The 22,753-nt window shown below is 30.2% G+C and overlaps 2 protein-coding genes across 4 annotated transcripts; both read right to left on the reverse strand.

Annotated features, from left to right (window-relative positions):
• Positions 1–337: 337 nt before the first annotated feature.
• LOC138180568 (saccharopine dehydrogenase-like oxidoreductase) lies at positions 338–3,959 on the reverse strand. Of its 2 annotated transcripts, none has more exons than XM_069114565.1 (8): positions 3,814–3,959; positions 2,593–2,775; positions 2,348–2,520; positions 1,919–2,235; positions 1,657–1,803; positions 1,464–1,554; positions 1,098–1,360; positions 338–1,020 (listed from the first exon to the last, which is right to left on the reverse strand). In XM_069114565.1, the coding sequence occupies exons 2-8, from the start codon at positions 2,762–2,764 to the stop codon at positions 915–917; spliced, it is 1,269 nt and encodes a 422-aa protein (XP_068970666.1). In that variant the 5' UTR covers positions 2,765–2,775; positions 3,814–3,959; the 3' UTR covers positions 338–914. The 2 variants fall into 2 exon arrangements, with proteins under 2 accessions (XP_068970666.1, XP_068970665.1); XM_069114564.1 differs by having other exon boundaries at positions 342–1,020; positions 2,348–2,523.
• Positions 3,960–5,063: 1,104 nt separating this feature from the next.
• On the reverse strand, positions 5,064–22,549 carry Chd1 (chromodomain-helicase-DNA-binding protein 1). Of its 2 annotated transcripts, none has more exons than XM_069115199.1 (21): positions 21,336–22,549; positions 18,680–18,792; positions 17,514–17,795; positions 16,137–16,325; positions 15,876–16,045; positions 15,136–15,772; positions 14,833–15,040; positions 14,440–14,717; positions 13,635–14,361; positions 13,307–13,552; positions 13,051–13,218; positions 12,834–12,960; positions 12,618–12,775; positions 12,187–12,545; positions 11,864–12,098; positions 8,374–8,493; positions 8,044–8,271; positions 7,626–7,952; positions 7,072–7,550; positions 6,877–6,990; positions 5,064–6,806 (listed from the first exon to the last, which is right to left on the reverse strand). In XM_069115199.1, the coding sequence occupies exons 1-21, from the start codon at positions 21,339–21,341 to the stop codon at positions 6,587–6,589; spliced, it is 5,391 nt and encodes a 1,796-aa protein (XP_068971300.1). In that variant the 5' UTR covers positions 21,342–22,549; the 3' UTR covers positions 5,064–6,586. The 2 variants fall into 2 exon arrangements, with proteins under 2 accessions (XP_068971300.1, XP_068971299.1); XM_069115198.1 differs by having other exon boundaries at positions 6,877–7,005.
• Between the last annotated feature and the right edge of the window lie 204 nt (positions 22,550–22,753).

The raw sequence follows: 22,753 nt of genomic DNA on the forward strand, positions 1-22,753 counted from the left end.
ATATAAAGCAATTGCATCAAAATGTAATCTCCATTTGAAAAATGAAGTGACTGAATATGTCTATTGCGGACGATGAATAGTTATCTAAACAAAGTCAATTTTCATCCTATCATATAATGGTTTGGTTTAAATGTAAACGTAAATTTATTTGTAATGAAAAGCAGTTTTATTAAGAAGATAATACAAATGATTAACATCTATTAAAGTATAAGAAATAAAATATAAAGCATTAACATTAACTCATTCATCAATTAGAAATATAAAGATTTATATGATGTGCGTTAATCGAGCACATATACGTAGTTTCAGTAATCAATAAATATATTTTCTTTATGTTATACTTTATATAATGATACATTTATAGAAAATGTAAATGGATTATATATATATACATATGTATATATCACGTATTATTGTTTTTACCAAAACAAGTAGTTATTTTATTATATCAGCATTATTATCATATATTAAATTACGACAATTACGAACACTCATAAAAATAATTTTGTCAACTAAATACAAAAGAAATGCAGTGTTATCATAGATAAGTATGTTTTGCATTTTTTTCTTTGATATATATATATTTAGTTATATATATGAATATATTTTTATGTGCATATTCAAAGCACGTTTCAAATAATCTTTGCAAACTCAAGCTTGTTATTTAGTATTCAAAAATACTTAAAAAATATTTTAACGTCTGCAAATTGTTTTAAATGCGATTATGTAGATAAAAATATTTCTATAAAAAATAGCTATCTGTGGAGTGTCAATTAGTTGGAAAATTGAAAATATTAGTATCAAATTTAAATATAACTACAAAACAAAAAATGCAATGTTCCCCATTCCTATATTTTTGTTTTTGCTATAATAAAACAAAGTTGTACCTGTAACCTGTAAGTATATAAAAGGCTTTATGTTTCAATGGAAGAAACAACTTCGAATTTTATATCCTTCTTTATCAACTCATCGATCAATGATGTTTTATTAAATGCAGCACCAGCAGATAAAACACCACCACTAAAACAGTATAATAAAAATTATAAAATAATATGTATATGGAATAATATACATTCAAGTAAAAGTTATAAACGTACGTTACAGGTATTTTATCGGATTCCTTAAGTATTGTTATAGCAGAAAGTAGTAACATAACGCATGTAGCGCCATATGCAGGATCGGTTCCACTAACTTTAGTAATCATTACTTTGTTTGGTAAATTGTCATGTTTATCAGTAGGTTCAACTAATCTTTCAGTCCATCCATCTGCTTTAAAGGTTATGGAGAAACGAGTGTTATCCAGTATCTCCGGCTTAGGGCCTTCGCGGCTTATATATCCACCGGAAAAGAATGTAGGGTACTAAACAGAATCAAATAAATCTTGCAAAACTTGCATTACCTTTTGTTTCAAGTATCAAACTGATATGAAATATGTATTTTATAATAAAAAAAATAGGACATACCTTTAGTAACAAATTACGACCAAATTCATATTTAGATAACATTACAAATATTAAACCAAAAATAGCGGTTGTCAACACAGAGAAAAGAGATCTATCATTAAAAAAGAAAAAGGTATATTTAATATGAAATTTTTAATATAATTCTTATGATTGACTTTAAGTAGCTTAATAATAAGATAAATATAAATCTTACTTGAGTGTAAAATAAGTTTGAACTTGAGCTGGCCGTTGTTTATATTTTTCATACAAAAATCGCTGGGTACGCAGAGCTACAGAACGGTCAGATCCTGGAAATACCATAGACCAACCTTCTGATATAGAAGATTTGTGGAGGAAACCCCTAAAAGGTTATTAAGATTATTAGGATTAGAAAACATAAACAATGCAGAAATGTATTTAATATATTTATAATTAATTTATATAATTATAATTGTTATGTTTATTTTATTGTTAACCTTGGTTTAAGCTTTGGCCAGAATTGAGGTAATCTCTCAGGATAGAGTTTAGAGCGCAACTCGCGTAATTCATGAAAATTTGCAATACCATAAACTGCTGATTCATATGTTCCATAATGAATGAGAGCACCGCTAACTTTCGTAGTTACCCATGTATTTAGATAGGTTTCAATAGAATTGACTTCACCATTAAATTTTTGTTGTGTAAAAATGATACCAAGATCACATGGTATGCTATCAAATCCACATGCACTTATGATATAGATACCAGCTTCTTCTGCTGCCTTATTATATTTCAATTGAATACTTTCTATATACTGTAATACAAAAATAAAAGGATAAATAATGTAAAAATATATAATACAAGTAACAAGTAGAATTAATATTATTATTAACTTTAATAATTTTGAAACATTTTGAAAAAATTACCTGTGGTTCACCACTGACATCAACTTGATGAGTATGTGTAGCAATACATGCTTTAATTACTGGTTCTCCATAAAATCTATATGGGCCACAACAATTAACAAGCACTTTAGCTTGTGCTGTCATTTTTTTTAAAGACTCTTCATCTTTCAAATCAGCAATCAATATAGGTACATCTTCTAAAGTTAATTCATCATATTATTATAATATAAGCAATATTATGCAAGAACCTAATGATCTAACGTTACCAATATCAGGAGCAAATTCTTTAACAACTGCTTGTAAAGCTTGCTTTCTGCGTCCAGATACTCCAAATTTCATTTGTTTTTCTTTAGCTAGTTGTGCTGCTACTTTTACTGCATATTTTCCAGTATATCCAGTAGCTCCAAATATGACAAAGTCTAATCGTTCGTCTGTCATTATGATGACACCTAAAAATAATAAAATATATCTCTGGTTTGGTATAAGAAATGCCAATGTCATATTTTTGCAAAAATGAGTTAAACCCGATATTAAGTTTGCAAACAATTGTATATTATATATAACAAAAGACAATTTCAAATTCTATGTAGAAATGACTATAATAACATTTGTATATACCAATGTTAAAATGTTAAAATAAACCTTCTGTAGAAAATAGCAAAGTCAACATAAAAAAACGAAAATAACATAAATTTTATTGTTTCTTTCTATCAAAAAAGAAATTTGGAACACCGGAAACATCTGTGTTAGAAATTATTTGAACATAAATTTTTTTAACATATCTTTAAGTGCTAATATTTGAATTTAATAAATACTGAGAGTGGTACTTGCATCAAACCACAAACACGTATATGATCATATCAGTCTCTTATTAAGACTATAATTACCGTATGATTGATTTAACTTCTAAATATTCAAAGGTAAAAAACTAATATTTCGTGGTCAGACTATTTATATACACAAATGCAAATTTATATTTTTATGAATATAAAAAAATTGAATATGCTCAGGTAGAAAATTATTTTATAAATTATTATGTTGTATTATTGCATGTAATAATTTTACAATTATATAATGAATTTAAATAAAATACATGTTTTTACTTAAACGTTATCAGTATATAAATTATTATGAACTAGATCTGGTTTGAAGGTCTTTAATTAATAAATATGAATTATTTATATATACATATACATATATATATATATATATATATATATATATATATATATATATATATATAAGTGCGAATTATATATAAGAAATAAGATATGAACAATAATAATCCTTGAATATACTTCTTTAAGATGTGCATTAGGAAATATTAAATAAAAACAAAAGACACGCCTTTTAGTATACTATCTTGAATATTGCTGTAGACTGAAATGTCATTTCGCCGGTAATTTGATATAATTATAATTCTCAAGAACTTACTATATCTTTAGCAAAAGTATAAAATTTTTATATCTTGTCGACAAAATACATACCTTGTATAAACGTTGATAAACAGGATCACAACCTTTTTCCGTGCTAACTTTAGTAACGTTACAGTCTTTCTCACAATTACGTCTTTCTATCCGTATGTTGATAGAATCGAATTGAGCCTGACCAGAGTACATACATACATACATATACATATATATGTATACTGAATACCAATAGAGAGGGGATTTTATTACGTAATGTTCAATGGTCTGCTGTTTTTATACATCAAATACAAACTTTTAACTATAAAAATTATTTTCAAAAATTGAAAATATAATACTATCTTATACAGAGATACTTACTTCGACGCATTTGCATTTGGTAATGTGTTTTATTAGTACAATACGTATTGTATTTTATATATGTATGTACATATATCTATGAATTTACATGTCAAAACCGGCAATTATAAACTATTATAATTTCGTATTTTGTGCATTAATATTTATATTTTATTATTAATCATTGTAATTTAGAAATATATAGAATATTTATAATTACAAAATATTGTTATTATTATATTATGAATAAAATGAGTAAAATGTTAACAACCAACCGTTGTTATATTTCCATTATTTAAATACATATTTAAAGGATCTCCCTCGTTTATACTAATAAATATGTTAAAAAATAATTCTAGCAAATAGTCAAACGAATTAATTTTCGGAATGACTTGTATGTCATCAAAAACTTTCATTTATGTTTCTAAAAAGTAATAAAATGCATTACCGTAATTGTCCTATTTCAATTATACAATATTAAATTATTCTACTACATCATTTATTTTTCTTAATTTATATTTACAACAATCTTTTGTTTTATTACTTGTAGTCTGTATTTGGCTAGTAATAAATTATATGTAAATAGCTCACTGTTTAGAATATCACTTTGCAATTAAAAACCTAAACTAGCAAATTTCTATTGTGATTTAATTTCAATGTACTTTGTTTTATGTATACGTAAGACACGAAGTATCGTTAACGTGTGTACAATTCCGCTTTCTCTTGGCTATATATCATCACATGTATACACTATTATTTACAGAAATGCACGCTAAAATTATAAATTTTTACTGTTAAGAAATTCACCTTATATGAATAAAATAATCTATAAAATAATTTTTGTTATTTTATAGCACAATAAAGGCGATCCAAGCAATCTGAGATGATGAAAAAAAAATTACGTTACTGAAAAAAAAATATTTAGCGTTTACGTGATTTCTAGGTTGAAAAAAAATTAATGCATACATACAAAAAGCTTATGACTTTCATTTTTTTATGAATATAAAATTCGTAAATATTTCTTACGAAAATGAAGCGCAATTAATATTTTTGATAATGTTCTAATGGAAAAAGTGATAAAATACAAAGTTTTCGCAAAAACTTATGTACTTTACAAATCCTTATCGCAACTTAAGCTCGAGAAATATGTTTATACTCTTTTAGAGATATTGATCGTTGAATAATTAAAAACTCATATCCTTTCCTTTTAATTACAATATTATAGTTATATTCAATAACTTTTAACTGATGCAAGACTGAGGGGTCTAGCCTTTTGTTTATTCTTTCTACAAGAAAGCAGAATACTATTCCATTAATTCCAGAGTTAAATATACATCGAATATAACTATCTCCTTATTCTAATATTTACAATATTTCACATTGTTTTTGATAAAGTACAAAACTATAGTACTTTAAAAGAATGAACGGAAAAATAGAATTCTTATCTACCTATTCAATTGCGAAAGTATAAATTCTATAAAAGAGGAGAAAGTTAATATTTGTTTTCTCTTTTAAGAATGTAATCATCTGTTAGCAAATATCATATTTGTAGTTTTGTTCCTAATTTTACAATAAATACATGCGTAGTATGACAATATAGCTCACGTACGCTGCTTATCACCACAAAATGATGTCATTCTACATATTTCTTTTGATGTAAAATTTTTTTGGGTTTTCAGTTAATAGAAAATTTATATAATGTTGAATATATAATTTGTACAATTTTTGCAGACATCATATGAAATAAGACATCATTACTTTAATACCTATCGCAGTGCAATAAAATATCAGTTAATGTAAGATTAATTATTAAACGATAAATCAATCATTAAAGTTTGAAGACTTTTATGTTGAAACGTAGTATAGTTTGAAGTGGTGAACTGTATATAAGCTACACATCTATTGAACATACATGATCAGTATCGAAAATGCAAAATATGTTACATGCGATTTGGGAAGGCATACATTTTGAAGTACGTATTTAAACATCATACGTAATCATATACACTACAAACACATTAATTTGATCTTAGTTCGTTATCAAATCTTACAATAATTGCACTGTAATAAAAGGGACTCAGATACGTAAACATAATTTCTTACATATCGGAAATATTAATGAATAGAAACTTAAAATTTTAACATCACTTCTTTTCAAGAAACCCGATATATTTAAAAAAATTATTAACTATATGTTGAGAATATTTATAAACTCATTATTTTCACACCTCTCCTCAAAAATCTTAAAAAGATCATTCAATCCAGGTAGAATTCTTACATATTAAATAAGCAATGGAATACACTTTATACATAGGTACAAGTCACAAGTAGTACTAAATCACAGAATAAACTGTGTAAAGAACTTCACGTTTAAACAATAACCACGTTTAAAGGAGCATAATATAAAATGCTCAGTCAGGTAAAACAACACAAGGCTCCATCGAAATTACAGTTGCTCAACGACGCATTCAAGGACGGTAATGAGGAAGGAGCACTAGGAGTTAGCATTTGGCGGAGGTGGTCTTCTATCATAGTCTCGTCTATAATCTTTGTTTGGTCGCCATTCGCTAGGATAATTATCTGCAGGATAACCTCGACCTCTAAAATGGCTCGGAGGAATATCAGATGGAGGATAACCACCGCCACCTCCACCTCCATATCCTCCTGGACCGTATCCATAACTGGGTGGTCCTGATGGATATCTATAATAATCACTAAACACGAATTTTATGAATATTATTTTTATTCCAAATCTTGTTTCATTCTTTTAAATTTATAACTTACCTCCGTTTGTCATTCATATGGATATTACGGTCGCGATCTCGATCTCTGTCACGATGATATCCACTAGACATTCGTCCATAAGAATCAAACCGGTCACGTTTATGATCTCCAAATTTAGGTATTGATAATCTAAATCATATATTGTATTATACAAAAACGAATCTGTACTGTTTCTATCACACTGATTATACATACCTTCCATCTCGCATATCTCTTCCATCACGGGATAACCAATGGTCATCCTCTCTGCTTCCACTGTAGTGCCCAGTTATACTATAACCGCCGCTATCTCTCCTAATTCGCTCATCTTTACTTCCACTCATCCTGTCCATACTTCTATCACCATGCGATCTATCTCTATCCCTATCACGTTCTCGATCTCTCTTCATGTCTTTATGTTTTGATTCCTTCTCTTTGTGTCGCGGCGTGTCCACACTATTAGTGGTACTTGAAGTGGAATTTGGAGTCGACGTAATGGGAGTAATGGTGGTAGCACCAATAGTAACTGCAGATGTATTGCTGATACTGTTTACAGCAGATATAATCGAGAGATGTTTCTTACTCGGTGTGCTGCTACTATTTGAATTTTCTTCCATATCTTCGATTCTTCGTTTTTGTAATCTACTCTCTTTAATACTTTCTACTTGCTTTTCGATATGTTTTTCGGTATGTTTCTATAAAATAAATTACATTGATGATATTTCTTACATTGTAATAATATTAAAATAAGAACAAATCTCTAATTATACCTTTACATTACTTGATTCTTCTTTCTTTTCTGGGCTAGACGTAGCACTTGTATTACTTTCACCTCCTTTTTTCGTCGCATGTTTATACAATTTATAAAGTTTCTTCGCATCGAATTCAGTAAATTTAGACACAAAATACCATAAATTACTTCTCCATTCTTTTATTTGTTCAGGATCTCTATATTCTTCTAGACAAGTGTTAATTTGGTTTCCAATTTGTACAAGACACTGTCTCGTGTGAGCGACTTGTTCCGCTTCGCTCAAAGACTGGTCTGGTCTATCCAAAGCCTTAAGTGCCTTCTTTACTGGCCGCATCTTTTCTTTGCACTGCATAGTAGAAAATTCAATATTCAAACTATTGTGTAAATTTAATATATAAAAGTAACATTAAATTTTTAAAATAAATTAAATTAATAACCTCGTTAAATATAGAAGGATCCAAATCACCAAGAACATCAAGAGCTCTTGGTTCATTATTAGCAGTAAAATGCATCGGGCCCGCTGCTTGTTTTGCTTTTTTAGCTTTCTTATTTTCTTTTTTCTCCTTTTTAGCTTTCTTTTCCTTTTTCTTTTCTTCTACTATCTCTTCTACTTCTTCTTTAGTTTCTTTCTTTACGATAATCTCTTCTTCTTTCTTTGTAGATGGCTTTAAGTAAAATAAGCATGAAAACATTTATGTATAGAATATTTCTTAGAGTTAAATATAAATATGTAACACAAATATACTTTTAATTGTATATAAATTTACCTTTTCGACTTTGGATTTAGATTTATTGCTTTCTTCGCCTGAACTATCATTTTCCTCTATAATTTCTTTTGTAATTGCAGTTTTTGTTTCTTTTGGTTTTCTTGGTTTTCTTGCTTTAGTCTACAATTAATATTTGAACATATTAAGGGGGTATTCTGGTCTAGAGGCATGAATTTCGGGCGATTTTTGAAGCTCTGTACAAGCGAAACAAAAAATATTTTTGCTATCTTTCTTCTTAGCATTTGTTTATTAATATTTCGAGATTACATAAAAAATTCACTAAAAAAAACTCAATATTTAAAGAGTTATGAGCTGGCAAAGTGGATGCTGCCAAAAAAATGGAGTGTCGTGGCGTGCATGATATCAACCCTTCTGGTCATCCGAAACAAAAAATGCAAACGGATTCTTAATTAGTATGGATGCCGCTATCGTTTGAAATTTGGAAAAGTCAATACATTTTTTCACAAAATGACGGCAGTTTGAAAAAAAATTTCTTATTTCGTACATTTTTTTGACAATTCCGAACGTTTAAAAAATAGTAATATTAAAGATTTTGAGCTGAGCGTAATCCGGACGATAGAGGAGTATATAAAGAATATTCAGACCAAATTTAAAATAAATCGGTTTATTAGAACTTGAGATATCGTGCACGTCAACTCGAAAAAAGTAGTTTCGAGAAAAACGCGTTTAAAGTTTTGAGACGTAGCAGATCCGTCGGACCGGAGCAGATGCTGCGTCACAAAAATGGCTGTTGGCTGTGAAATTTTGAAAAATCCTTTTAAGGTCATATTCTTGAATGTCTAAACTTTGGAAATATGAAAAAAAATTTTTCGATTTTTTTCAAATTCCTAGACCAGAATACCCCCTTAAATACAAATATGAAATGGAAGATGACAAGGTTTAAGAAAGGAAAATGCAGCAGAGAAGCGCTCATAGAGGAAAAAAAGGCATTCAAACAGTGGTGTAAGGAAAGAAAGGGAAGACACGAAGAAGAAGAAATGGAGAAGATAAAGATGATCAAAACAGAATAAGAAGCGTGGAAATACATTAACAGATATAGAAGAAATAGGGAAGGCATAGATGAGGATATAAGCGAAGAAGAGTGAAAAAATCATTTCATGGGAATTTTGGAAGGGACAGAGCACGAAGAGAGCCGAAAAACGGGGGGGCATAGAGAGGAAGAGAAAACAACGGAGGAGAGAGAAGATAATATAAGGAAGGAAGAGGTGATTTACCAGCTAAGGAATTTGAAGGAAAAGAAAGCAATGGGGGAAGACGGGTTAAAAGATGAGGTGTGGAAGTATGCACCGAAGGAAGTGGGGAAGGTGTTATGGGAGTTATTAAGGGAGATATGGAAAGGAGAAGGGATACCAGAGGACTGGAAAAAAGGGGTGATATGCCCGATATATAAGAAGGGGGACAAGAGAGTAGCGAACAGCTACAGAGGGGTAACGCTGATGGATACTGCATACAAGATCTACGTAGGAATATTGGACGAACGTCTGAAAGCAGAGATTGAAGACAAATTGAAAGAGAGCCAATTTGGATTCAGAAAAGGAAGAGGAGTGACCAATGAGGTTTACATGATAAACCACATCATAGACAAACAGCTAAGCAAAGAAAGAGGAAAATTATATGCCTGCTTTGCGGACTTAAGAGCGGCGTTCGACAGGCTAAACAGAGAGAAACTGGAGGAGAAAATGAGGAAAATGGGGATTAGCGAAAAGCTAATCCGAAGGATTAGAGAAATATACGAAGAAACGAGGAATATAGTGAGAGTCAAGAACTACAACAAAAGAGAATTTTGGACTGTGAGGGGAGTCAGACAAGGATGCCTATTGAGCCCGACGTTATTCAACATCTGCATAGCAGGACTAGAAGAAGAATTAAGGAAAGGACAAGCCGGGAGCATAGTGGTAGAAGAAAGAAAGGTATGGTCATTGACATACGCAGACGGTATTGTGCTGGTGGCGGATAGAGAAGAGGAGCTAAAGGAGATGTTGAAGAGACTCAAAAAATTTTTGAAGGAAGCCGATTTGGAGCTGAGCACGGAAAAGACTAAAATAATAGTCTTCGAAAAAAGAAGGAACAAAAGGAGGCAAAGAAAATGGAAGTGGGGAGAGCAAGAATAAGAAGAGGTGGACGAGGTAAGATACTTAGGGTATATACTGCAGAAAAACGGAAGTGATGAGAAGCACATACAAGACAGGAAAAAGAGAGCAACAATTGCAATGAAGAAAACATGGAGTGTGGGAGAAAGAATATTCAAACAGGACTACAAAAGGAGAATGAAGATGTTTGGAGCACTGGTAGAGAGCGTGGCACTGTTTGGAGCAGAGGTATGGGGATGGAACATGGAAGAAAGACTGGACAGAGTTCACAAGGAATATGTGAAATGGATATTAGGCTTAGATATAACATCACCAAACTATATACTGGTAGAGGAATGCAAATTAATAGAAATGAAAGAAAAAGCATTAAAAAGAGCAGTGACGTACGAAGAAAAAGCCCTAGAATCAAAAAAGGAATTAGTAAAAGAGTGCATAAAGGAAAGAGAGAGAGAGAATGGGGGAATGGTCAGGAAGGAAAAAGAGCAAGAAAGAGAAAGAAGGGACTAGAAGAGGTGAGAAAGGGAGGGACACAGATAGAAGCAGGAGAGGAGCAAGAAAGGATGACAGCAGACCAAATTATAGAAGAAAGAAGAAAGAGAGAAGCAGAAGAGAGGGCGAAAAAGATAAGGGAATCCAAGTATAATATACACTACAAAAACATAGCCAAAGAAATATTACCAAAGTACTTAGAAGGGAGGATGAAGTGGAAGAACAGAAGAATACTGGCAAGATTCAGATGCGGAAACGAGACCAAAGCAAGGGAATACTGGAAAGAAGAGGGGGAAAAAAGATGCAGATTATGCAGAAGGAAAGAAGAAGACCTAAGACATGTAATAGAAGAATGTGAAATAACGGGAGGACCAAAAGACATAGGAAAAACGCTGAACGAGACTGGAGAAGGTTTAGCAGAACTGAAAGCAATAATAGACAAACGACAATGGGCAAACGACAAGGAGAAGACACAACAAGGAGGCTAAAGACCAAAGTGGCAATAGCTTTTAGTCATCAGTTGATAATTTATAGTTCTTAATGCTTAGTTTTTAGAGGTAGAATAAGCAAGGTAGTGCAATAGAACAGAGTGGAAAAGAGGGGAGGTAGACATGTAAGAAGGGAATTAGATGTAAGAGATGTAAAACCGAAAGTTCGTCCAAAACCGAAAGGCACGCACTAAACAATAATAAATACAAATATGAAATGAATAATCTATAAATTATAAATCTATATATCGTCACCATACAAAGATGAAAGCCATCAGGAATTTGGAAATTACCTTAAATTGATATTCAGGATGTGGGATAAGGACATAACCCTGCCAAGATAGATTACAATGATAAAAGGGATTTTTATGGGAATACAATAAAAGTAAAATAATATCTTACCACTCCTAATTTGGAGTCAATTTGTTTTTTGAGTACTTTTAGTAGATATTCGGCTCGAGTGTTTATTTTTTTTAATTGAAGTTTGCTACCATTTGGGAGAAGTTTATCACCCAGTTTCAAATTATTATCCATTTTTATGGCTTCCCATGAACCCATGCCATGTTGGTATATACCTCTTAAAAGCCTAGAATCATCTTCGAAGCTCCAATCACAATCAAAATTTGCCGGTTTCAATCTGTGTAGCAGCATTTATAATAAAATAAATAAGTATGTATGTATATAAATATATCTTAATGCAAAAATTCGATAAAAAATATACTCACTTAATATCAATATGCCAATTAGATCGTTGTTCCGAATCCGATGGTAAAGCTTGTTCTAGAGGCTCTAATTCTTTTACCGCGGCAGAGAAAGATTTTGCGTTCACCATAACTCCACCAATTTTAAATGTAGGACCTCTACCTCTCTTACGACCAGGACCTTTACCCTCTTCTTCACCTTTATTCTCTTTCGCGGTACTTTCAAACTCAGATAAACAAGCTTCGCATCTAGATTTTAGTTGATCTCCTAAGAAGCGTAATTCTGACATTGGTTTTTCTTGCAATTCTGCATCTGCCGCAATATCATCTAATCGTTTCAATGGCGCAGGGAATTTTTTATAGCTCTTAACGAACCTTCGTATCTGTGTAATAAAAGAGTTTAAATTTACTCGAACACATGTAAATTATTATAAAGTACAAAACTAAGTACATACCTCTGCATCAGTGAAACTTTTAATGTTTTCTCGCGGCGTAACCCTTGGTCTACCCCTTTTTTTAGGACGCTCATCATCGCTACCTTCAGCCTCACTTCCGGAATCCTCTCCTTCTTCACTATCATCGGCAGATACTTTCTTCCGTTTTCTTCCTCTTCCTTAATAATAAAGCAAACATTGAATAATATATAATATTATATTTAATGCGTTATATACCTTCTCCACTTTGATTAATTTGCTGCAATGTTTTTCGACTTCTTGGAGGTAAATATAAATCCTCCATTTCTTTTGATTTTTCTTCTTCTTCAACTTTTTTTCTGAAATTTTCAGGAATAATTTCGGCCTAAAATCAATCAGAATAAAAATGTTTTAGTTATTTTTTTATACATAGAAATATTATAAAGTATATTTGATACCAAAAAATTAGATTTACCCAATCTTTACTCTCATCATCATTATCATTGGGTTGATTAACTGGTTCGGACTCTTCTTCGAATGCAGCAAAACTAGCAACTTTGAATGCTGATAACAGTTCATCTCCAACTGTTGAAGGTCCTTCATCTCTTGTTTCCGCTCTCCTCAGAATTTCATCAATATCACACTAATTAAATAAAAATAATAAGAACTAATCTTTTCATCTGTACATATAGTCTTAAATTAGAATAATTTAAATTCTTTAGAATAATTACAGTAGGTTCTTCATCTCCATCCTCTTCATCTTTAAATAAATCTTCAGCCCCAAATTTTAAAATAGCATTTAAATCTTCTTTATTAAATGGATTGTTATTGGTCCCTGCACTTTTTTTATCTAATACTGTTCGACCAGTTGTATCCATTCGTTGAATTACAAGATGATCCAGAACCATTTTTTGCTTTGCTCTTTCTACTATTTCCTCCTCTACAGAATTTTTTGTTACTAAGCGGTAAATATTTACCTATATTAAATGATACATTCTTTTTAATAAAATGTTCACTATTTTATAATGATTATAATGTCGATACAAAATATTGAAATACCTGATTTTTTTGTCCAATACGATGTGCTCTAGCTTGTGCTTGTAAATCATTTTGTGGATTCCAATCTGAATCAAAAATAATGACGGTATCAGCGGTAGCAAGGTTGATACCAAGACCACCTGCTCTTGTTGATAATAAAAAGCAAAAATCTTGCGATCCTTCCGCATTAAAATGATCTAGTGCTTGTTTTCGTAGTTCTCCTTTTATACTTCCATCTAACCTTTGAAATGGAAAATGTTTCTTCTGTAGATATTCCCCAAGAATATCTAACATCCTGACCATTTGACTAAATATTAAGACCCTATGACCTGTTTCTCGTAATCTCACCAATAATTTATCAAGTAGAACTAATTTTCCAGAACCGCGAATTAATTGTTGTAAATAATCTTCATTATTGTCCTTCCTTTCACTTTCAGTAGGTTTTGTAAGAAAAGCATGGTTACAGCATTTTTTTAATTCAATAACAATATTTAAGAACGTCATAGTAGAGCCTTTAACACCTTTCCGTAATGCATTATAATTCTTGGTTAATATCCATTTATAATATTGTTTTTGCAAAGATGTCATTTCTACTCGTAATATTTGTTCAACTTTAGCAGGCAGAGATTTTTCTACATCTTTCTTAACACGTCGCAAAATAAATGGTTCTAATTGTTTATGTAATTTGGAATATCCCTTTTGAGCTGCATTATCGTGCTCTTTTTCAAATTCTTCCCATGAACTAAATCTATATAAACAGAAAAGACGGTTATAGAAAACTATTATGACTAATAGAAAATTTGTAAAATCATAAAAAGTTATTAACTTGGTAGGCATTATGAAGTGTAGTAAGGCCCATAATTCCTTTAAGCTGTTTTGTAATGGTGTACCAGTTATTAGGAGCCGGTGATTCGTATGAAATTCAGCGAGAGCTTTATACAAGAGCGAATCATCGTTCTTTAATCGATGAGCTTCATCTACTAACAACACGGCCCAATTTAAGGCACCCAGAAACGCTTTATCCTTAAGTACTATTTCATATGTCGTGAGTATGGCGTTAAATTTTAATCTCTTTGAGCTATAACACCACTCATACTCTCTAATCTACACATAAACAAAATTAAATTTTTAATATGTGATAAATATATTTATAATATGCAACTCTTTTAAATATTGCAAAAGAAATTCGAATTTATAAGAATAAGAAGATACTACATACAACATTACGGGAAGTAACGTCACCCAGATATGTAACAAAATTCATATCTGGTGCCCATTGTGACATTTCTCTTTGCCAGGAAGTCATTGTCGAAAGGGGCACCACTAATAAAAATGGCCCATAAAGCTGATGCGTGTGAAATAAATAATAAAGGAAGCATATTGTTTGTATAGTTTTACCAAGACCCATTTCGTCTGCTAAAATAACACTGTAAACGAATAAAATTCATTATAATATAATATGTATATTAAGAGATTAATTAATATACTGAGAGATTATATAATATAGTGAAATATAATCTACCTATTCTCTTTGCACCAAGAATGGATCATCCAGTTCAATCCATCCATTTGATAGTCTCTAAGAGTCAAATCCCGACCTTTTCCCATATAGTCTGGTTGTCCTTTTAATTGGTGGAATTTGGGTCTGGATTTAAGAACTTTGCAATGTTTGCTTGGTGTTCTTTTTGACTCTTCTCTTTCACGAAATTCTTTTATTTTCTCTGGCCATTTTTTAACAATCAGTGCTCCATCTTCCCATGTAGCTTCGGCATAAGGTAAACTTTCCCATTTACAATAATAATCTGGATGATCTGAATCAGGTTTGTTATATTCAGCAATAATTCTTTCAACATTATTGTAACTTTTTAGGAGATCTTGTTGAAGTTCTAATTGGCATTCAAAGTAATCTATATCTTCGGGTCCAGCATAATCCCGCCACTGTTTGATTTCCCGTTCTCGTTTAATAAAATTATCTAACTTTTTTAATCCTTTTACTTTTTGTGCTTTTAATGACTCTTCTGATTCCCATGTATTATGTATATGAGACCATCCCTTCCATTTTATTGAATATTGCAGTTCAGTTTCTTCATTGGACAAATCTTCTGGATTTGGATTGCCATTTTCTTCTATGGCATAAATTGTTGTGACATTTCCTGTAACTAAAAGAGGATATGCTATAGAAGAATATCTGAGAAAATAAGGATATGATCACGTTTGTGATTATTTTGCAATTTACAGTTTGCAATTATTTGATAGACTAACCTCCCTTTTTACCAACTCTTTGTCCCAAAATTCGTTCAATTGTTTCCGCATTATCTGGTTCTGCATTTGCAGTGCTACCTTCTTCAATTTCTACAAGGTCTTCACTATCAGTCCTCTCTTCACTTTCCTCTTTGTAGCTAATAGCAGTTCCAGTTCTTCTTGTAACTTGTCTAACACATTTGAATTAACATTAATTTATCAGTATTAAATGGTATTAAAGTATTTTATGGTATTTTATTTTTGAAAAATAAAATAAAATACCTCCTGTTATCATCACTATCAAAAGAAGAATTTTCAGATGATTCTGAAATTCGTTTCTTCCTTGTCCTTGCCTTTTCTTTGGCTTTTTGTGCCGCGCGTCTATTCAACGATTTACTAGGTGGTGGTCTCCTGCTTTCGACATCATCAGATTCAGAATCGGAACTGTCTGAGTTCCATGAATTATGTGAACTGCAAAAAAAGACAATGCTAGCACATGTGTATTTAATAATATAAGAAATATTATAATAATGAAAAAATGAAATACGTTTATAAATTTTATTGTTTGATACTTTTATCATATAATATAAGTTTATTATTTCAATGATATATTTAAATTATACTTATTAAAATCTTTCTTCTACTTTTCAATAATAAATACAGATTAATTCACATGCTTGATATAAAAATGTTCTCTTCTATAAAATATTAATGAATAATTAACTAATAATTAATACAGCAATTTACTGTGTAATTTATTAAAACTGTAATATATAACAAGGAAAAAATGTTCTTTTTCTGGTGTAATAATTTTTACTTACTTTTAGTAATAAGAACATAAGGTTTCTAAGTGGTATTTTGCTATAGCATATTGATAAGATTTTGTATATATACATGCAGGTAATCTAACACAAATTCAGGTGAAAGATTCCATACTTATTAAATGGTTCTTTTTGAGTAAAAGTTTTAATGAATCACATAGGTGCATATGAATAGATATATAGCACAAACTAAAAGTGCAATAAATAATAAAATTATTTAATGCAATGCAATAATTTACTCAACAAAACAAAATTGTAGATAAGATAGAAAACAAACAATAGTGCTATAGTGGAAAAATTTATTTGAAGCACTAAGCTTATTAAACACAAATATAAACATCAAGAATGAAAAATATAAAAGCACATTGATACACAATATATGCAATACAGAAAAGTGCATACATTATTAACATAAAAGCTTCATAGAATTATTATCACAGTTGAAATTGCAAGGTACAAACGTACTACATAACAGCTACTTGTATATTATATTATCCAAATTCATTTTTCCAATAAATATCACTTTTCTAAATTATAAAAATTAAGACTTATAATATTTTTGATTTTATGATTATGATTCTACACACTTTTGAAATACATTTGAATGTTAAAAAATAAAGAGCTTCATTTTTTATATTTGCTTAAATAGATATATCATAAATTTATAAAATACTATCTTTTAAAAAATGCAAATTCTGAATTACCATTGTCTAAATAATAAAACTGCATTTATTTATTATATGTAGTTATATTAATTCAATTCATAAGGAACTGGAAGGATTATAGAGTTTATAATTTCAATTTCCGATAATTACTTGAATTTTTTCATATTACTTACCCCTTTTTCTTAAATTTCTTGCGACTATCGCTATCGCTTTCACGTTGTGTAGCAAGCCTTTCAGGCTCTTTCCTAGAACGGCTAGATCTTCTGATCCCATAAATGTCAGGATTCTCATCCCACTCGCGACTAGACTCATTCTTAAGCCTAACTTTTGTTTCTGTACTGTGATTTGAACTTTTGCTCTGGAAGCTATCACTTTGTGCAGGTGCATCCGACTTCTCTGATTTATCAGAATCAGAACCTGATCCAGACCCGGAACCACTTGAGGAGCTAGAGTCACTGCATTTGCAGTTGGGCAATGTTTTATTTCACTATCATTGTTTATAATTCATAAAATATATAAACATCAAATTTTCCAAATATAAATATCAGCTGTTAACTTAAAACAACAATTGATTGCAAACCCAAATTTTATTGATGATTTCATTCATAATGATTACTGAATATTGAACTATAATTTTGTAATCTTTCATTATAGAATGGTCTGGAGTGAAAAATGTAGATAATAAACTCAAAGGCGTTATATATTTAATAGAGTAAATGTTGATTTGTCAATGCATATTAATTAATTGCAATAACTTTAGATAATTTGAAATAACTTTAGATACTTTAATATTAGTAATTCTGTTCTTGAGCATTTATATTTCAATATATGTATTTGTGAAAATATTCCCGTTTTTTACCTTTCTGTACAATCTAAATTAACATACACTATGTATAATATTATTAGGACAAATTATCATTAAAAGTAAAATGAGTAGAAGCAGTAGGATACTAGCTCACCTAGTGTTTAAATTGTTTCAATATACAAGAAAACATTGCATGAGTAACAGAAACTTGAACATTGTGCTTATATAAAATTCAAGGGATACATTAAATTAGCATGATTGTCAAAGCAATGTTAATGCTATATAAAGCTATAGCAATACACAAAGTTAAGTAATTCATGTCAAATAATCCCTTAAATATCAGAAAGTCAAACACACATTATATAAAGGAATAATATCTTACTATTATTAGCTGTTTTAGATTACTATTATTAGCATATTATATTGGTAACAATTGTGTAATACTATATTGGAATAGTAAAATATAAACACATAGCCTTATGTCTTGGACTTTCTGAAAGGAAGGGATTAGATAATAGTAGTTTCAATACCAACCTTTCTGATCCAGAACCAGATCCTGTATTACTTCCTGAAGAAGAGCTATCACTTTTACTTTCATTTTCAGAATCAGATCCAGATTCTTTACCAGACTCAGACTCTAACGTTTTCTGTAATTTAATCAGACAAATCTAACATTATCCTATCTTTAAAAATATATAAGTCGCAATGTGTTGTTTGGAATAGTTTTTACTCATTAATGCTAATATAAGTAATTTTCTGAATGTATTATTTATGTCTTTTAATATAGCAGTTCTTTAAATTTATTTTAGCATATTTTTAAGATAATAATACAACATCTTTCCCATATCTTGGCATATTTTTGATGTTCAGAACATAGCTCGCAGATAAATTAACAGTGCCATCTATCAGGAAGATCTTTCCTCCATTTTATAATTCTTGACCACCATTTTGCAGTTAAGAAATGCTTAATTTTCAGGGTCTTTAGAAAGCTTTCCAAGTACACTTCAATAAAATATTAGGAACCATATTTGATCTTACATCTTTGGATTACATTCAATTATATATTAGTAAAGAAAACATATAATTAGGTATCTACATTAATATAGATTAAACTACTAAAGACTAAATATCAAACAGAAAGATAGTTACATACATGTATTGAAGATTCTATTCTTTAAGAAAAATATTCTTCGACCAAAAGAAGGTTCATAAGCTTTGAACAAATGAAGTATTCTTTCTACATTTGCTATGCATTGTATGTAACTATCTTAGACCATGAATTGATAGAAGAGTACTGCAGAATTTCCTGTAAATGATTAATCTAAGGAACATATAATTTTCTGTAAATAACCAGTATAAAGTATAATGGGTAATTCAGGATAATGTAATTCAACATTTTAAGTACTATACAGATTTATTGAACATTTCAGCAAGTACATTATGCACAATACTTGACTAAACTTACATCTGTTTCTTGAACAACATATAAGTTAAGAAAGAAACTGTTCACACTCACTTCACAATAATTCTATAGTAGCCATCATTAATTTCAATATCAAAATAATATTTGTGGTCTGCACCTACAGTTAAATATTTTTAGCATTAAAAGATTGACAAAGATAAATAAAACCAAATCTATGTTGGAGACAACACAAAATACAACTCTGTCATGTGAAACACAATATTGTTTGAAAACAAACCCTATATTACATTCCATCTTATGAAAACAATCTATATCTACAGTTATACAGCAACATCATGTGCTTCTATATAACAGAAACAAAACTTTTGTAGATGAAAAGTACTGTTATTTTGACCAAGTTTTGTTTCTTCAATAGGTTCCAAAACTTTACTTTTTTCAAAACTGTCTATAAGATTAAGAAATGTTTGAAATGTTAAAATTGTGCGCATTTTGCTGCTACGTAGCAATATGAAAACCAAAATACAGTTAATTCAAATATCATACCATACTTAATTCATTAACGATGATATAAACGTCAACGAATAACTCTTATATATAATAAAGATATACTTCAGTATATAATATGTATGTAAAAATTATATCATATCTTACGAACTTAAGAAACAATAAATTTTAAATACTCATTGCATAGGAAGTTTTATATTTTACTTCTTCAGATTTAAGTAACACAAGGGGATATAAGCTTGTTTATGATATTTATATAATCAATCCTTGTTCTTGAAAGTTTCAGTATTATGTTTTGTTATGTAGATCTTGGTAAAATGTATTATCCAGTATTATATATTAAATATTATATAACTATAAAAATGTATCTAATATAGGATAAATGTAAGGCCTGCATTTATAAGAATCATTGTCCCCCTTAATTTTACACCTTATGTGTATACAATTCTAGTAAAAATGACATTCAAAGTTACAAATGTATTATCTTGCGGTTATTTGTAAACAGAAAATAAATGTATGATATACTTGTGCCCATACAAATTCAAATTTTATGGAAAACATATCATAAATAAAGAATCAGATATTATTCATAATATATAAAAATTCTTGAAATACAGAGAAAAGAATCCTCCTAAAGGAAAAAGCTCAGAATATATGAAATATTTTCCATGTGAAAAGCATGTAATTGTTAGAGCTTTTGCAGGTGATTGTGCTACACAGTCTCAACTATAATACAGAGAATGTGTATCAATCTTTGAGCTTAATTTGCAAAAATGGGTCTATTTAAAATTTTTGAATAAGCATGGACCCAAGGTAAAGGAGAATTCAAGGAATCATTTTTAACGAAAATTAGGGTGGAACAATGATATTTTAAGTGATAAATGTCAAAATGAATGAATGTAAACAAACTTATAGGTTATTAAGAAGCTGGAAACTATGTAAAATTGCAGAAAATTGTGATTTAGTGAAGACAAGTCCCTGAGCTCATAAGGTCAGTAAGACCCCGCCCTATACGCAAAAACCTTTTAAACAAATTTCCAGTGGTTTTTTTCGTTTTTACGAGGATTTTTCTCCTTGTAGATCAATGAAACGCATGTGACAACGCGATTTTTCCCTACTCCAAACAACACCACTACTATATCACGCAAATTGTTCTTTAAAACAACATTGACGCTCGTATTGGCAACGGAAACAAACAATTATTGCTAAAAAAAAATTGACGAAAAGCTGAAACTTAAACAATTTTCGAACCCGACCACTCACCTGCATCGTTCCGTCTGCGCGTCGCACCAATATCTCGATATAACACGCGGCACGCACAATATCACGTTAATTTAATAATTAAACTGTCGTGTATACACGTATCCGTTGTATTAATCGACTATTGATACACAAAGTCGCGACATCGTACAAAATTATCGAATTTCCACGTACTATATGTTCACGGGCCTGAGCTTGGCCGCCATTTTGTGAACTAGTCTCGTTCTTTCGCCCTCCCCGACCGTCCTCCGCCTATCGTTCCAACATGCAGCGCGCGCGCACCTCTCCCGTCCCCTTCTTCCATCTACATCCCTTTGTGAAATAAACGCCCTGTAAATCTGATAAAAATTAGATCTTTTATCAACATAATTTCAAAATCTGTAAAAAGACGGTCCTTTACAAAAATAAACATTTACATTCTACAATTTTATTCCCCAATTTTTCAAAGAAATATCGTTTTAATGAATTATATTAAAACGTAGTCTGAAAACGGAAATCGTTGTATGCCAGCCATTTTGATTACTCACAGAAATTTTACCCAGAATGCCTGGTGAGTTTTTCTATTGCTCTGTATATGCGCAATTATAGTGATCGAGTAATCATGCAATGAAATCCGTTTACTTATATAATTCGTTATAACAATTTTTTCTCATTTTATAGAAAATATCCTTTAAAATGTAGAAGAAAATGTAATTATTCAGTTGTAGTAGTCAAATTTAATGTTCACTTAATCGACTTTAAGAATAAAGATATTATATAGGAAAAATTTGGCTAATACAGAAATATGTTTTTATGTACATATAGAAATCATGAATATATAATATTATTTTCGAGCTCAGAGACTTAATCTTATTTCTTAGGACGTTATTATGAAGCTATGTATGACATCTTGGATACTGTATGAAAGTTAATGATGTTACCATGCAAAGTGAATAAGCAATTTTATAAAGCAACATAATATGTAAAAGCTGTCGTTTTACATCAGATTGGGTAGAGACAAAAGACAAATTTGATCGAATTGAAACTATAAAAATATTAGGTACATTAAATAGAAAAAAAATATTTTTAATAAAACAAATAGTTTTACCCGGTCCAATGAAAACCAGCTTGCATTTTCGCAGGCGTTGTAACTAATGTATTATGACGAGAATGAAAGACGAAAAATATTACCCAGACACCCGTGGCACGTCATATCGGAAAAGGAAGAAAAGCCAGCGGGTTCGATATACGATTATTTACGATTTCCGGTTGAAAGTCGATTTCTTGCCTTATCATTCCATTCCACATATCGATATCTCGTTTGGCGATGGGCGCGTAAAATAATTATATGAAATTGCTACATGTTAGCACAATACTAAATTATAATAAAAGTAATATATACATATATTTAAAGTAAATTCTTAAACTTAAAAAATTAATTC

The sequence above is a fragment of the Bombus flavifrons genome, chromosome 6, assembly GCF_040668555.2.
Source record: "Bombus flavifrons isolate JBK064 chromosome 6, iyBomFlav1_principal, whole genome shotgun sequence".
NCBI classification, from domain to species: Eukaryota; Metazoa; Arthropoda; class Insecta; order Hymenoptera; family Apidae; genus Bombus; species Bombus flavifrons.